Source organism: Natator depressus, chromosome 8, assembly GCF_965152275.1.
Source record: "Natator depressus isolate rNatDep1 chromosome 8, rNatDep2.hap1, whole genome shotgun sequence".
Classification (NCBI taxonomy): Eukaryota; Metazoa; Chordata; order Testudines; family Cheloniidae; genus Natator; species Natator depressus.
The window spans coordinates 12,422,271-12,438,188 of record NC_134241.1 but is presented as its reverse complement, the minus strand read 5'-3'; the positions used below and the strand labels follow the sequence as shown (position 1 = coordinate 12,438,188).

The window sequence follows — 15,918 nt, the reverse complement described above, 5'->3', positions numbered from 1 at the left end:
GTCTCTACTGTGCATGTGCAAACTGCAATTTTACAAGGTTTATAATATGGGCAAATGTGGGTGGATTTTCACAGGGATGGCAAAAGGCACATCCTAGACACAAAGGCTATCCCTGCCCGCAGCAGATTTCAGGTCCCTGCTCCAAAGGATGGGGGCATTCAAAGAAAAGGTCTCAAGATGTTTTTAATATGGGCATAACAGTGTATTTTCCCCTGACTTTGTTCTTGGATGTGGCTGAACTGTATTGGCTGAACAAAACAATAGAAATAAAGCAGACACTCAGCGACATCCTCCCATTCCTGCGCTGCAAATGGTTACAGGTTGACAAAATTATAAACTGAAAACAGGGTCTTATAATGGGAACCTTTATTAGAGGAGGTGTTGCCAGCCCAGTGTGTAACTATATACATCAAATTATTGATGAAGTTAACAATCACTAACTAATGGGCAGTTTTAGGTCTAATAAATGCAACAGAACTCTTCCTAACAGATTATGTTTGAAAGGGGAAAGTGGACTCTGTTGTTAAATATACTACAGTATTCTGCAGCAATGGTGCTGCAGAATTACGCAGAATTACAATGGTGCTGCAGCTTACAACAGAGTTACTGTAGTGGTTTTTGACTGTTCCTGTAGAATACTACAACATATTGAAGGGTAAGGTCATATATAGCCTAGTCAATTTAATTCAGGTAGTGAAGCTTTTTAGTTTAAAACTATCAGTTCCATATTTTAGTAGCAGTTTTTCAAAAATACCTTAATTTGAATTCTCATCCTTCCCTTTTGGAATTGTAAAACATCTCTAAATTATTTGACAGGATCTGTGAGCAATCAGAGGCAAATTGAAATAATGAGGGAGCAGCCACTGTATATGAGAAACCTAACCAAACTGCAGGGTATATTTTGAAGAAAGGTCTCCATTAGAGGGGGAGAATCAGCGTAAACTGCCTTAAACAACCAGACAGTTTAGGAAGGTTGGGCACCTCCTCCCCCCACTTCCTCCCCTCCACCCAAGATCCCTCACTGCATAGAAATAACTGTTCTTCCCACAGAGTAGGTGTCTAGTTCAAGCAGCCAGCGGTGGGTGTGGCCAGCTAGATACTGGAGCAAGCTCCTGCTGCTACCACCACCACAGAAAATAGAAAGGCAGAGCAAAAGCAACAGCAACAAACCCTTCCAGAAATCAGTAACCGATTGAAGTGTATTTTTTGTGCATGACAAGGTCACACTGACAACAAGACTGGAGAGCTGTCTGCTCTCCTTTCTTGGAAAACTGTGCAAAGTTTTTTGTGTTTTTAACCCTTTATATTTCTGCAGTTGGGGGGCGGAGGATGTGGGCGTGTGGGAGAAACAGCCTTAAGAAACCAAACCTAACAGCTCCTAGGGCACCATCTGAATAGAGTGTTTTATTTTCAAACCCCCCACCCCTTCCCTCCGTTGCGACTGCTAAAAAAACAAACCCAGCATTTAACGGCCCCTCCCCCGCAGCCTTCTCCAGAAGTGATCAAAATAATAAGGGGGAAAATCCCGTTTCCTAAAGCGGTGGTATTTCAAATACCCTCATCGTCACCCTTCCAGCCACCCAACGAAGTTTGTTTGTCTAGAGGAATAGCCTTCGATTGCATTTTTATCCTGATCTTACCGCCCTCCCCCTTCCCCACCCAGCTTGCACTTTCAGGCACTTCTGGGCAATGCAAGCCCCTTTTTGCCCCTCACGAGGGTCTCCTGCAGGATTTTTTTGGGTCCCTCTTTCCGCCTTGCCCAGAATCTGTTATTTGCAAGAAACGTCTTTTTGACGCAGGAGAAATGGCAAATTTTAAGTACGTCATTAATATGGCGCCAAAAGATTTTTTTTAAGTATAAGCTTATTTTTTAAGGTTGCAGCAGCCCAGCGTACGCCTGTGCCCATAGCTCGGAGAAGAGAGGGGGAGTGAAGCAGAGGGGGGAGAGGAGGTAAAGAAGTGTGTGCGTTCCACGGCTCCTGCTGAGTGTGTTGTGGTGTGTGGATGTGTGTGCGTGTACGCGGCTGGGGATCATTGCGAAAGCGACCTGATCAGACTTGTACAGTGTGTGTGAGCAGCCCGACCCCGCTGCTAGAGACCCAGAGCAAAAGAGAGATGGGGACCCAACGCATCGGGGGGAGGTGAGCAGCAAGGGGGGGGGGGAGGAGAAGGGAGGGGGAGAGAAGGCAACACATGCACAAACACAACCAGAGATGGGACCCATGTCTGCTGCACCTGGACCTGCTGCTGCCCAGGAAGAAACAACAAACAAGAAAAAAAGAAACTGAAGAAAGATTTGGGGGGAAGTGAAATCATTCTTGATCATACTAATAATTTTAAAAGTCACTTCTCCGGTCCTCCCACCTGCCCCCCTCCTCAAATAAAAAGGTCAGCAGAAGAACTGGTCGTTGTTGCAAAGAGATCCTAAGGAAGTCTGGGTTAAAAAAGAAACAGAAACACGCACATAGGGCTGGATCGTGCACAGAGCGGCCATCTCGGCTGGAAGCAATTCTTTTGGGTTCGCATCCATGGAGTTACTTTGTATCCACTCCTAAGAGGAGGGTGTCATCTTCGGATCCAGCAGGGGGGTTATTTCCCCCCCTCTTCATAATGATACCAGATTGATCGTGCAAAGGGGGTTTCCTGATCGTTTCAATCGCTGGAGCATCCCCCCGCCCCCTCTCCACACTCCTCTTTTGTAACCTGAGGGACAGTCTCAACTCTTTGAGGACACTCTCCCGGCAAAGGTAAAGGATGAAGGAGGATTGCATTTTGGATGGCTTTAATTTGCAGCTGATCTTTATTTTGCATCTCTCTGGCTCCCCCCCCCCCATTTCGCTGGGCTGGCTGCTAGGAAGGAAGGGGGGAAATGTGCAGCATTTTACCCAGATCGATTGCGCATGTTGGTCGCTCATGTTTTAAAGAGTAAAAGGGAAGCAGCAGGAATGTAAACAAGAACTTTTAAAGGGTCGGCGCAGAAGGGTTTTTTATTTTCCAAATTAATGACTGCGGCAGAGCTCACCCCAAACCGTCTCTGGGCTGGGGAGAGGGGAACAGCACAGTTAATTTTTTGCAACGGGCAAAGCAGCCAGGCATCGGGGTCCAAAGGGATCTGGATGGTTGAGGTCGGGAGGGGGGTGTGCGCGACGTGAAAAAAAAAAAGAGGGGGGGGGGGGAATCTGTGAAATGTGCCACAAGAGGCAGCGAGGGCAGCTCAGCAAGGGAGAGGCAGGAGTTTCATTTTGTTGATACGCAGCACGTTTTGGAGCCTTGCAATTCTTGGAGCTGGTGCACATGATCCGCTCCTCTCACGTGCTGGGGCTGCCAGGTCCCTGCCAAATCGTGCACAGACCCAAACAATGCACCGGGGAGCGGGGAGGCGGGCAGCCTTCGCCCCGCTGGCGGGGGTGGCGGAGCCCCGGCTGCGCAGCAGCCTGGCTCGGGGCTGAGCTCCCTGGGCGCTCCGGGTTTGCAGCCCTGCTGTGGCGGGTGGGGGAGGGCCAGCGAGCGAGAGACGCACGCTGCTGGGGGCACGGCGAGGTTTGGGAATGGAAATGTACAGGCAGCGGCCGCGGCAGTCCGGCTGCACGTTGGGGACAGGACTGTAGGGGGCATGGCTGTTGTTTACCTTCTCAAACTCTCACGGTTCCCGGCGGACTCCTCTGGGGGCGTCTCATCCTCTCCTCCATCTCTGCCCGCCCAGCCCCGAGCCAGTCTCCGCTCCCTTGCTCATCCCTCTTTCCTTTCTGCTCCCGTGCATTCCCTCACACCCCTCCGCGCTGCTCGCTCCTGCGGTCTGCCCTTCCTCTCGCTTTCATCCCTGGCTTTCTCATCCCCTCCATTCCTGTCTCCTGTCCAGTCCCTCTGCTCCGTGCAATGCATCCCATCCTCCTCTGGCTGCCTCTCTTGCATCCCTTTTCCTCGCTTCCTGGGTTTGTATCCATTCTCTTTCCTTTTCTCCTGTACCCCATCTTCATCCCTCTTGCCTGCGGCTGCCTCTTGCTGGCTTGCATCCTCCCATTCCCTTCTCTCTCCTGCCCCCTTCATCCCCTTCTCTGTCTCTCACTGCCCCTCTCCTTCTGGCAGGTGCTCATCTTTCATGCACAGCAGCCCCTCCTGTTTGTTTTCTGCAAGGGTCACGTCTTTCTTCCAGGAGATTCATTCAGCAGCATTTGAGGGAATCTCTTTAAGCAAAGATGGGAACAAGAAGTCCTGACATTGAGCAACAAATATTCCCTCTCATCCCCTCTGCTCTCCCCATACAGCCTCTCTTCTCTCTCCGTTTGCTGGGGGAGAGACATAGACATCTTCCAAAATGTCCTTCTCACTTTGGGGTTTCGTTCAGACCTGGGCACATTAATACAGCCCTTCCCCTCCTGCTCTAATACAGTCCCCCTGCCCCCACCCTTCTCTGTGTCTCATTATCTCACTCTCATCTTTACTCTTCCATGCTCCAATCCCTTGTACACATACATGCTCCCACTGGTTCGCCCTTATTCTCACACCCAGTCTCTTATAGCCCTTCTCAGGCATGCACTCCATCTCTACCCTTCACTGCTAGAGAGAGACCCATAGTCTCCCACTGGCCTCGTGATACCCACGCTTTCTGTTCCTGCCAGCATCTCACTGGCCCCCTGGTGTTTACCTGGTTTCATTCTTTTACTGATCTATCTTCCTCTTTCTATTTCACTGGTTTGTCTACTCCCCCATCCCTTTCGTGCTAGTTTTTGCCGACTTGTTCTCCTCTTTCCCTTCCTCTAGGGGGAAGCAAAATGCATCCGAGATAGCATCTTCTTCAGTGTTTATTTTGCAAAGCAGGTACCCTGCTCCCTTGTATCGCATGTGCACATAGTTTACAGAAATAGGAGTGAGCTCTAGAGAAGATTTATTTCGCTCTTGAATGACTGGACAGACTGCTGGGGGCCCACCAATGTCTCTGGGGAATCATTTAATGATCAGCACTTACCTCCTACTTGCACAATCTTGACCATATTTTTTACAAATTGGTGTGTCTCTTTGGTGGAGCATCTAATGGGATTTTAATTTTAGGAACTGGGTTTACATTTAATTTGGAGCTAATTGCCTTTTCAAGTGACAGTGAATCCATCTGTCAACCTTGAAAGGTGCTTTCAGAGTGAAAAGTGTGGGAAGTTCGGAACTGCTTCTGCAGGGCGCAAAAGCTACTGGATTTTCAGGCTCAGGTGCAATTGTGGAAAGACCCCTGTGTGTCCCTAAATCCCATTAATCTTTTGAACAGCAAGTGCAAATCTCAAACTACCTGGCAAGATGCTCTTTCCAAATACCAAACCAATTTGTTTTCTTCCCTTCCCCCACACAATCTATCATTACAAATAATGCAATTACTGTTTTAAATCTGGATCCCCCTTACCAATGAGATCTTTCGAAATGAGGATTTGGCTCCACATAAGGTGGAGCTCAGCCTCTCTCTCGGGGTAAAGAGCCTTGGTCTTAGGAACTGTGTTGGACCTTTAAGCATTTATTAGCCATTGAGGTTAAAGTAATTGTGAGCTAGAAGTAAAAATAGTTTGCAAAAAGGCTAGGTTTGTTTTTTGGTGGGAAAGATCAGGTGGGTTTCTGAAAATCAAGGCTATGTCCAGAAGCTGAGTTAAGGGTTATAGGCAGGGAGGTGAAATTAATTTAATTCAATTGTGATTCTGCTAATAGAGCATTTGGCACCAAGCTCTGAAAGTTGCCTGACATGTGGTCCTCAAACTGCCAGTTCAATAAGGATTTGATCTTGTGGGATTTTGTGCATGCTCTGCAAGGTTCTGAGTGCCCTTAACTCCCCTGGACTTCAGTTGGAGTTGAGGGTGCTCAGCAACATGCAGGATGGAGCCATTGATTCTGTACACAGCATGCAGTGCCCATCCTCATTTACTTTTCTCTCTATATTTGTGCATAACGATTTTTCAGTGCATGACACCCTCTTCGTGCCCAGAGTAACCTCTCTGATGTCCGTGACGGGTTTAAACATGTGGAGAGAGCTGGTTAAAGAGAGGATGAAAATAAAAGTCAGAAAAGGAAAGGAAGGTCATAAATATGAGTAATAAAGAAAAAAATCCCCTTCTAGATATGGAAAAAATGCAAAGCAGAGGAAGTGAGCGGGACTTGTTTTGTTTTAAATTTAAATGAAATTAAAATTTGCTCCAGGACCCAAGACAGCAAACGTGCTTAGTGCAGAGAAGAACAAGGATGCTTGTCTTTTACTGAGACACTTTAGATGCCCTTTGGTGTAACGCACTGAAATTGACTGCAGCCCACACAGAAATTAATGGGTCAGATTCACCGCTCCGGATGCAGTGGGGTGCTGTATGACACCACCCAGGCCTGTGGGGACGCTGCTGCAGATGATGCGTTCATCCCCAGAAAAGGGCAGCATTAAAATCCAATTGAGGCTTCTTATTTGAAGCCTGCCCAGGAGAGCCAGCAAGCTGGGACCCATCCTGTCTCAGGCCAGCTACAGACACTTTGCGACTGTGCTGGCCAGCTCCAGGCTTCCCATCAGAGCAGGGGTTGTGGGTGGTTTGCAGTGCTGGGCAGAGGTGGAAAGGTCTGGGGAAGACAGTGGAGGAGGGGACCAGAGGGCAATATTTTTTCCCTAATTAACATAGCAAAGTGTCTTAATTGAAGCGAGAGCAGGCCAGAAGGCAGCATATGGGGGACAAATCGTAGCTTAAAAAATATGTAATGAATCACAGCAGTCTTAAATAGATGAAGTGAACTACTGGGATGTTAGCAGGGTTAGTCAATGGAGTTGATTCATGGCTCCCCTGGCTCTTAACTTTCCTCTCCCTTCCACTGACCAGCCCTCCCTGCATTCACATCCCACAGACCCTGGCTATCCCGCTCTTGTTCCTCAGCACCCAGCTGCCCAAGACCCTGATCTCTCTCTTTCTCTGCCTCCTTCTCTCCCAGCCTTCTTCTTGTCCCTAATGATAATGGAAGATCCCCTCTGCCTTTCTGTCCCCTTCTCAAAGCTGTGCGCATCAGCCTTCCCTTTCCTGTCTCCCAGGAATAACCTCCAGAAGTCTCAAGTCTCTGCTTCTCTGCCCTGACCCTTTTCAAGCACCTCCTAGCTAATGAGGACTTGCTTCCCCAGCCAAACTTTACCACCAGGACCTAAAAATCAGGAAATTGATGAAGAGAAGCCTAGATACCAAGCCATTCTCATTTCTCTGGACATGTAAGGTTCCTTGGTCTCAGGGCCAGGGCGCCCGCTTGGGAGGCAACAGGGAATTGGGCGGATCGATCAGGCATCCTTGTTTGCAGCCGGGTCACTGGGCAAGTGGTGGCTCAGGCCTCCTGCCTGGGGCTAAGGCTCAGGCTTCCTGCCCAAGGGCTAAACAGATTAACAGCCAAGGACTCATCCAGCACCAAGTGAAGGGCTGGGAATAGGGGGATCTGGGCCCACCCTGCTTCACTGGGTCCCAGCCCAGAGCCCTAGAAGCGATGGGTGGTCCTGCCAGAAGGTTGGCAGGGAAGCGTGGGCTAGCTGCCTTGTCTCCCAGCAGCACAGCCGAGTCAATGTCTCACCTCCCTGGGCTACTGGCGGCTGGTGAGGCTGCTCCACGGCTGCTGGGGACTGGTTCCTCCTCTCCATGTTGAGCGGATCACTCTCCGCTTCCTCTCTGGGTCTCCATCTCGCAGGGCAGCGGCTGGCCTTCTCCCAGGCCGACTCGGGGGACCATCGTCTGCCACAGCTGGTTGCGGGTTCTGCTGGCACTTTGGTGCCCTGGGAAGGACATCTGGCTCCTTCCCTGGCCTGGCCACAACTGAATTGCAAGTTCAGGGCCCTGCTCTTATACTTTCTGTCCCACCCCCCTATGTCCTGTGAGGGGGGCGGAGCTTGGTTAGCTGGTTAGCTGAGTTAACCCAAGGTGGGTTAATCCCCTCTGTCATGGAGTGAGGCCGCTCTGCATCACACATGCCTTGATGATTTACCAGCAGAATCAGGGAATCGGGGGGTGATTGGGCCCAGTGTGTGTATTTCCTTGCCAGGCTTTAATAATGCTCTCTAGAGATTTGTTAACCACGTGAAGCTAATTCAGCCCTGGTGTAAGTGGGAAGCAGTGCAACATCCATTGAAACCTTAGGAGCTGCTCTTAGTCATGTCAGGGTTGAATTTGACCTGTGGCGTTTTTGCACAGCAAATTCTGCCCCTTAACTGAAAGGTTTGTTCTCTTGTTATCACAAAGCAATCTAAATATACCAAATGCAAAATCACCATTGGAGTCCATGGGAGTTTTGTCTGAATAATGATTGAGTCCTGTAGGATTTGGCTCCAAAAGTGTAAAGGTAAAATTTATGTCTCAGTCCAATGAGGATGAATGAGCCTGTGACAGTATAATATCTAAAGCCTCCCTATCCTCTTCTCTGTATGTTATACCTGTCTAATTGCCTATCATACAGACCTCAAGACAAGGCAAATAAACAGTTAACACAAAAGGGAAAACACAGTGAGCTGCCCCATTCTTCTAATTCGCAAAAATGGAATGGCAGTTCCATGGGTTGTTATAAGAAAGTTACTGATTCGGAAAAAAGTTTCCTAAGTTGCCACTGGGGCTACTGCTCTCTATTTGTATTTCTGTTTCTTTATGTTAGTATTAAACAGAGAAGTTGTTTCTCACAACTCCCATTGCAATTTAGGAAGAAAACACAGAATTCAATGTATTTTTCACAACCATCACACAAAATAAGAAGTCGTTAGAGAGGGGAAGCTATGAGTACCAGGGAAGGTCTTAGGATAGGCATACCTCCCCTCAAAAACAAACCCAAAACAAACCAGAAATATATGGTGATCAAATAATTTTTTACTGCAATTTCTTCTCCAGAGAACGTATGTAGATTGGAGTTGAATCTAGGAGCTGCAGTCACATGTTAAAGTGGTTTAGGAATTTGCGAATAGAGTTTGCTGTATAATTCTGTCTTTCATGTTAAAGAGTGCCTCTATAAGAGAGACCTTTGCAGTCAAAATTATATTAGCATCTTATTTTATTCATGCTCCTTAGTGACCTGCTGTAGAGGTGGTCTCAGAAATTGCCTGCTTAGAATGCATTTTTCGGAAAGTAACTGTATTTTGTACTGGGACATTGTTAGGCCATGGTTCTGTGCTTGAGTATGAACTGTAAAGCTGAAACCAGAGGGGAGTTCAGGGAGATTTTTGTGCTGTGGCCCCCATGGTCTGTGGAACCACTCATCACAGGCATATGTGAAGTTTTCTAGCACTTCCGCTTCACCTACAATATCCGAGAATGCTTTATTTTACCAAAATGTTTCGTTGCAACCCCGGGTACCTGTGATGCCACAGAGTGAGCTAGTGCATTTTGGAGAATAGATGCATTTGTTGTGCCAGAGCAGAATCTCTGCCCAGTGAGCTAAGATGTGCCAATGGATTTCCCAAAGCATATGAAGGGTGAAGGGTTAGTCAAAAAGTGTTTCATTTGCGAATGCCTCCCAAAGCCTGGTAAAAGGCTTTCTAATGGTCTTTGCTTCTGTAAAACCTAAATGTTGGGCTAAATGTGACCTGGCAGTGACCTTTAAGAGCATTATTTTTTTTTCCCATTTGTTTATGACTTTGACAAAGATCCTCTATGTGGAAAAGGTCAATTAAAGGAGAAATGAAATTAAAACATGAATCCAGATTATTTTTAAAGTGTCAAATATGTGTGTGGACTTGAAAAATTACAGAGTAGTGTGTTTTCAAACCAAATTGGCTGTGAAAACTTCTTTCACAGACCAGGCAAGGCTTGAGTCCAGGCTCTTATAGGTCTGTGTTTTCTCCGCTAGAGATGATGACATAACTAAAGGAATGTAAGGAATGTAGCTCCCTGCATTGTTACGTAGGCTGCCTGAGGGGTGGCTTAGTGATCTAATCAGCAGGTTGGGGCAATTTAGATTCCCTGGAATCACATGTTCAAATTCTGGTAGAGTTGACTCAGCTATTTATTCCTCCAAGATTAATGAATTGAGTGCCATGTACTTCACTGCGTAGGGGCTTTCAGACAAGATATTAAGAAAGCAGTATCCTTTCTGTTCTGCATGGAAATTAAAGACCCTGCAACATTTTTCCTAAGAGCTGTGATTGGTCCAGTGCCCTGGGCCAAAATGTCCTCTCCCTTCACTTGTGCAGTGCAATGTGCATCAGCTGGCTGTCTTCATCCACCCAAGATCTGGAGGCATTTCATATGTCTATATGGCAGGTTCTGTTCAAATCAATGGAGTTAATCCAGATTTAAAGCAGAATTAGGTAGAGCAGAATTTGTTTTAGAGGGTGCATTCCTGGCTTCACTCAAGTCAGTGGCAAAACAATTGACTTATATAGAACCAGGAGTTTACCCATGCTGTGTAAATCACTTTGGAATGAAAGATGCTGTGTAAATGTAAAACAGTATTATATACTAATCCTGTAGTCTTTCTGTATTTAGAATTCACATGGATTTTGATGGGAGAGATGTGTGTGGAACGTCTGCATTATTGCCTTATCAGAATAATGTTTGCCCTTCTATAATGGCTTCCATCCAAGGATCTCAAAGCACTTTACAAACATAAATAAAAGTTAGCTTCCTCATTCCTGGGGGCAGGGCCTTATTTACAGGTGAGGAAAACGAGTTACAGAGAAAGTTAAGTGACTTGTCTAAGGTCACTCAGGAAGTCCATAGAACAGCTGGGAACAGGACTGAGGGGCCAAATTCAGTCTGGGTGAAATCAGTGGAGTTTCAGCAGAGTATGCCAGGGCAGAAATTAGTCCTAGTCACCTGACTCTCAGACCTGTGCCTTGATCACATAACAATCCTTCTTCCCTTGGGTGAAGGCCTTAGGGGTCAATAATACTATCATGTCTTCCAGGAGAACCTTAGATGGATGACACATGCCTTGGTGCTCTACTGGAAATTCCACTGGGCACTACTAGAATCCTTTGGTTCCATGGATGTTTCATTCTACTAGGCTATATTTGTTTCAGTTGTATGAAGAATTAGCCCCAGGATTCAGTCAGTCAATCAGAAGCCCAGTTGTGCTCCAAAATCCTGTGTGGCAGTTGGAACCAATAGGAACCAGTTGAAAATGTCCAACTGAATTTTCACTAAGGATAAGTAAACTGCTGTTAAATCCATCTTCAATATATTTTTCCCCAAGCAAAATCTAATGGCTAGTAAGTACAAGGCTGGTTTAATAACATCTGTTTTCTCTTGAATCACTCCAAGTATTGATATTGCCATATTCTCAAGGAACAGTTTTAATCATGTTTTGACAGTGCAATGTTTTACCACAACACTGATAGTTAAATGTTTATGTTACTTTGTAGTATTATCCCTTATAATGCTGAGATAAAACATTGCACATGTACTGAGAAATAAAGACATTGCTAGGATTTTATATGTTGAGGTATTGGTGGGTATTCTCATATTCTCCAAGGGAAAATGGCATGCTACAGAGTGCTATCAAGTGTGGTTTGTTGCTAATAGCTACTCTGATTAAATCACACACACAAAATACATACAAATGTTTTATTCTCGTTTTCCTCCTAAGATTGTAGGAAAAAGGGGGGTAAGTGCAATCTAAGTCCCCCTTGCCTTCTTAGGAAAAATAAATTACTGGGAGGAATGCCATGAGAATGTGTGCATGTGTGTGCGTGTGTGTGTGTATGTGTATATATATATATATATATGTATGTATATGTACATAACATATGAAATATCTGCCCACATCCCATAATATAGGTTAGATTAGTGAATAAGACTTATCACTTTTCCGCTGTAGCTCTCAAACCTCTGCAGAGGTGGGGAAGTACCATTATACACATTTTACAGATTGGGAAACTGAGGGACAGAGAGGCTAATTATTTTAAAGTGGCTCTTAGTCTGGGCGCTTCAGTTTTTGTGTGTCCAATATTAGGGTCCTAGGATCTGATTGTCAGGACTACTAAGCCCTCACCATTCCCATTGACTTCAGTCAATTCTATGACTTGTTCAAGATCACAAAGCGAGTCAGCAGCAGAAGAGGGAATATCCCTTGTACCATGCTGATAGCGTCCAGAGGTTGGATTGCTGGACTCGGCTGTGCAGGAGGCCACCCTTCAAATCCTCTGGGGAAATTGCAGTTAGTGCAGAGTGTGGCAGCTCAGCCGAGGCTGAGTACCCAGTTCTCCCCCATCCCCTACAAACTGGTAGGTGGAGAGGGGCGGGAGGGTGAGGAGTAGATAGAACTGTGGCTTTTTAGGCATTGTTTTTCAGGCAGAGATCACATTACACCTGTTTCAGAGTAGCAGCCATGTTAGTCTGTATTCGCAAAAAGAAAAGGAGTACTTGTGGCACCTTAGAGACTAACAAATTTATTTGGGCATAAGCTTTCGTGAGCTACAGCTCACTTCATCAGATGCATTACACCTGTGCTCTGCGATCTACCCCAGCTTTCATTTGATTTCCAGGTGAAGTTTATTGGCTTGGCTCCTGTCTCCTGGAGACCTGTCACATCATGTGATTCCTTAGCAGTGGTGATGTAAGATGATTAATAGACCTGGGAGGGGACTGGTGGCAGGGTGTTCTTGGTGAGGGGTTCAGGTCTTCCGAGCAGGCTTCCCACCTTGATTTACTAGAGACTGGATTTTGTGACCTTTGGGACATGATGCAAGACTCAGTTGTTCTCGCAGGCTTTGCCGGGATGGGTCAGGGGTTGAGATGGAGGCCTTGATGAAGGTTACACCAGTGTTATGGAAAGGTTAGTAGGAGATCTGTGTTATGGAAAGTATATTTAAGGTTTGTATGGAATGCAACTAGGATTTGACAGGCACATGTGAAGTCTAAACTGATATTAGCTGAGTGGGCGTGTGGGAAGATGAGTCAGAGGGTGACATCCTGGCTCCTCTGAAGTCAATGGCAAAACTCCTATTGACTTCAGTAGAGCCCAGATTTCACCGAGACCCTATTAAAAGTTCATAGATCCATTTCTTACATCTGTTCCCTTTTTAACATTATAGCTCAATCCTGTAGTTCACTAGCCATCTATTGCCATATTCGACAAGTGACTCCTGCTTGATTCAGTAGCTCTGTATTCCAGTCTTTAAGGCATCTTACCATGGGTTCTCTGTGCTGTAGTGGTGAGCATTCTTCACTAGTGCATTTGGGTGCCAGACTTGAATGGGCATTAGGCAAATTGCTGTGCAGAGCAGAGTGACAAAAATGCTGTCACATTCTTACCTCCTAGCAGTGGAGAAACTCAGGAGAGAAATTTTGCCATCCTTAAAGTTTTGTGAAGTAGGGACTCAGTGCTGTTTTACATGCTTTACCCCCGATACTTCTCTGTCATTAGGGTAAGTATTTGCGAGTGTGACTGGGTTAATGTGATGCGTGGATATTCAGAGATAACAGTGATTTGGTACGGTGATGAGTTTCCTGAACAGTAAGTGTAACATTCAATTTCTTTTGTTACAGATGGAAGAGAAACGACGAAAGTACTCAATCAGCAGTGATAACTCAGACACCACTGACAGTAAGACCTTTAATTCAAGGCTTTGAACAAGATAACTAAGCGATTCACCTCCAGCAGGGAAAGCATTTGAATAATTACTTTGCAAGGAGTTGGGAAAGCTGCATTTACTGGGTAGTCTCTGTACAATAAATTGTGCACTGGGATCCATTTTCAAAGATACATTACTGATGTACAACGAGTTGATATCAATTTAAATGTCTGGCTGTGGGCGTCTCTTATCTGATAAAAGTGTCCTCCTCCGGTGAGCAGTTTGGGTGAGAGAGAGAGAGAGTTACAAAGCAGCGATGATTGCAGAATTCAAATAAAACAAAGCCCTTATTAGACAGGACACTGTGGACTGTCTTCTCACCTTTGTTACACTCAGTGTGCATTTAGCTTCAGATGGAATCATGTTGATGGAAAGTAAAGTTCCTATTGGGAAACTGTGTATTGAGCACTCCTTGTGGTCTCTCTGAAAATGGAACCCCTTGATTCCTCATCATGAGAGGCGAATTAGATTGGGGAAAAGGCATTAAGGCCTCAATTCAGCAAGGCATGTAAGATTATACTTAATTATAAGCATGTGTTTCACTTCCCTATTCAGCAGTGCATTAAAGCACATGCTTAAGTATAAGCATGTGTGTAAGCGCTTTGCTGAATTGGGGCCTGAGGGCACAGACTTGTGAATTGTGGAGTGCCCTTCACTCCTACTTGCTTCAGTGCCATTGTCCACTGCTGGAGAACTATAGTGTCCCAGAGACTCTGTTATAACCTCTCAGCTGGTCTGTACAGATTTCTGTTGGTTTCAGACACAGGAACAAATAAGTAGACCTGGGATTTATTGAGAGCTAATCTCTTGCAGGATCAGGCCATTAGAATGTTGAAGACTGGGAGACTCCCAGCCACTGACATTAAAGTCATGGCCTCATGGTTCTTTTTCCAGCAGGATTTTGTCCTTATAATGTGGGTTAGATAAGATAGAGGGTGGTTGCAGTTCCCACAGGTGTAGCCAGAGTAAGTGCCCTCCCTGACCATGATGGGAATCCCAGGAGGCAACACCAGTGGGGGAGATTGTAATGTTAAAAGGAATAATTAGGGCTATACACCAGGATGGCAGTAGGGTCCCTCTTTTTGTAGTCAGTACCTTGTATTGACACTGGGGTTGCTGTACAATGAGTGAATGAGCAGCACTAATCTGGGCTTCCTGAACAGGGCCCTGCCATCACTGTCTGCAGTGACATGGTGGCATTTATGTTGCAAGAACAATAGTAGTGGAGGATGTGTGGCATATCCCTGGAGATGGTTCCTGGAGACAGTAGTGTGGAAGGGGCTGAGGATCATTAAGGATGGGGAGGGAGCATGAGATCCATAGTGCCACAATCTAGCACCAAGCAGGGAAGAATTCTTGTCAAATTTAGGCCCAGTCCTATGATGTGCCAAGTGCCTCTTACGAGGTCCTGAGTGCTGGCAGCAGCCTTAGATTTCAGTGCTTGTTGAGGGCACTCAAGTCCTCCCAGGAGGTGCTGAGTAGTACCATGAGTGACTTTTCCCCACATCTCAGGATTCAGGTGTTACACAGTGTTGTAACTGTGTCACTGATTTAATTTGAGCCCCAGACAGGAGTGTTCCATCAAACTGTGCTTAGGCCTGGTGTTCTGGATAGCTCATGGATTATCAGTGGGATACGGGGCCTCTCACTCATAGGTTGCTTGTTCAATTACCGTACAGCCCAGCTAAGTGATGGCTCTTCAGTGTCTTACATGAAATTGGTTTGGTGGTGTGAGTCCATTTCCTAGGAAACAAGTGTCCACACCATGACATGATTCCTTTTTTGCTGTCTCAGCCAAGAACAGAGTCTAAACTGTACCTCTGCCCCTGGAGTTTCTTCCTTCTTCCTCATAAAGAAGGCCCTTAGCAGGACTGTAGTGACGCTTGCTCTGCTGCTCCTGCCCATGCTGTACCTGTTCTCTAGATATCAGGTCTGTCCAACTCCTACTGGAGTCTTTGGAAGTTGGATTGGGCTCAAATAGAGCACTTCAGGCTCCAGCGCTGCTGCTGTCAACAGCATGGACTTCTCAGAAAATAAAATAAATAAAAATCCTGGGACTCCGGATTTTCCCTTCCTTCAGAGGCTAAACTCCAACTTCTGTTCCCCTAATTCCCAAAGATTCAGAGGTTTACTAAACCCAGTAGCGTTAACTAGCTTCCGTGGGCTTCTTGGGGTAAGGCATATATTTAATCATGGTATTAAACAACACAGACTTATCTCTATTGGACTTTGGTATTTATGCAGCAGGTAATATCTCAGTTGTTGACAAATGCTCTCCCGCAGCGTAGTTATAAACAAAACTGTGACCTTTTTTATGCCTTTGCTAGAAAGAGATGGTAGCCTGGTGTATTATCTTGGTTCACATGGTTTTAATACCACATTGT

At 46.0% G+C, this 15,918-nt stretch overlaps 1 protein-coding gene across 1 annotated transcript in view; it reads left to right on the top strand.

Moving 5' to 3' along the window:
- Window positions 1-2,174: 2,174 nt before the first annotated feature.
- The window catches only part of JADE2 (jade family PHD finger 2), a 158,725-nt gene continuing 144,981 nt past the window's right edge, over window positions 2,175-15,918 (top strand). The window contains exons 1-2 of the mRNA XM_074960444.1: window positions 2,175-2,747; window positions 13,449-13,506. Coding sequence (XP_074816545.1) covers window positions 13,449-13,506 — 58 coding nt within the window. The 5' untranslated portion in view covers window positions 2,175-2,747. The remainder of the gene's footprint in view (window positions 2,748-13,448; window positions 13,507-15,918) is intronic.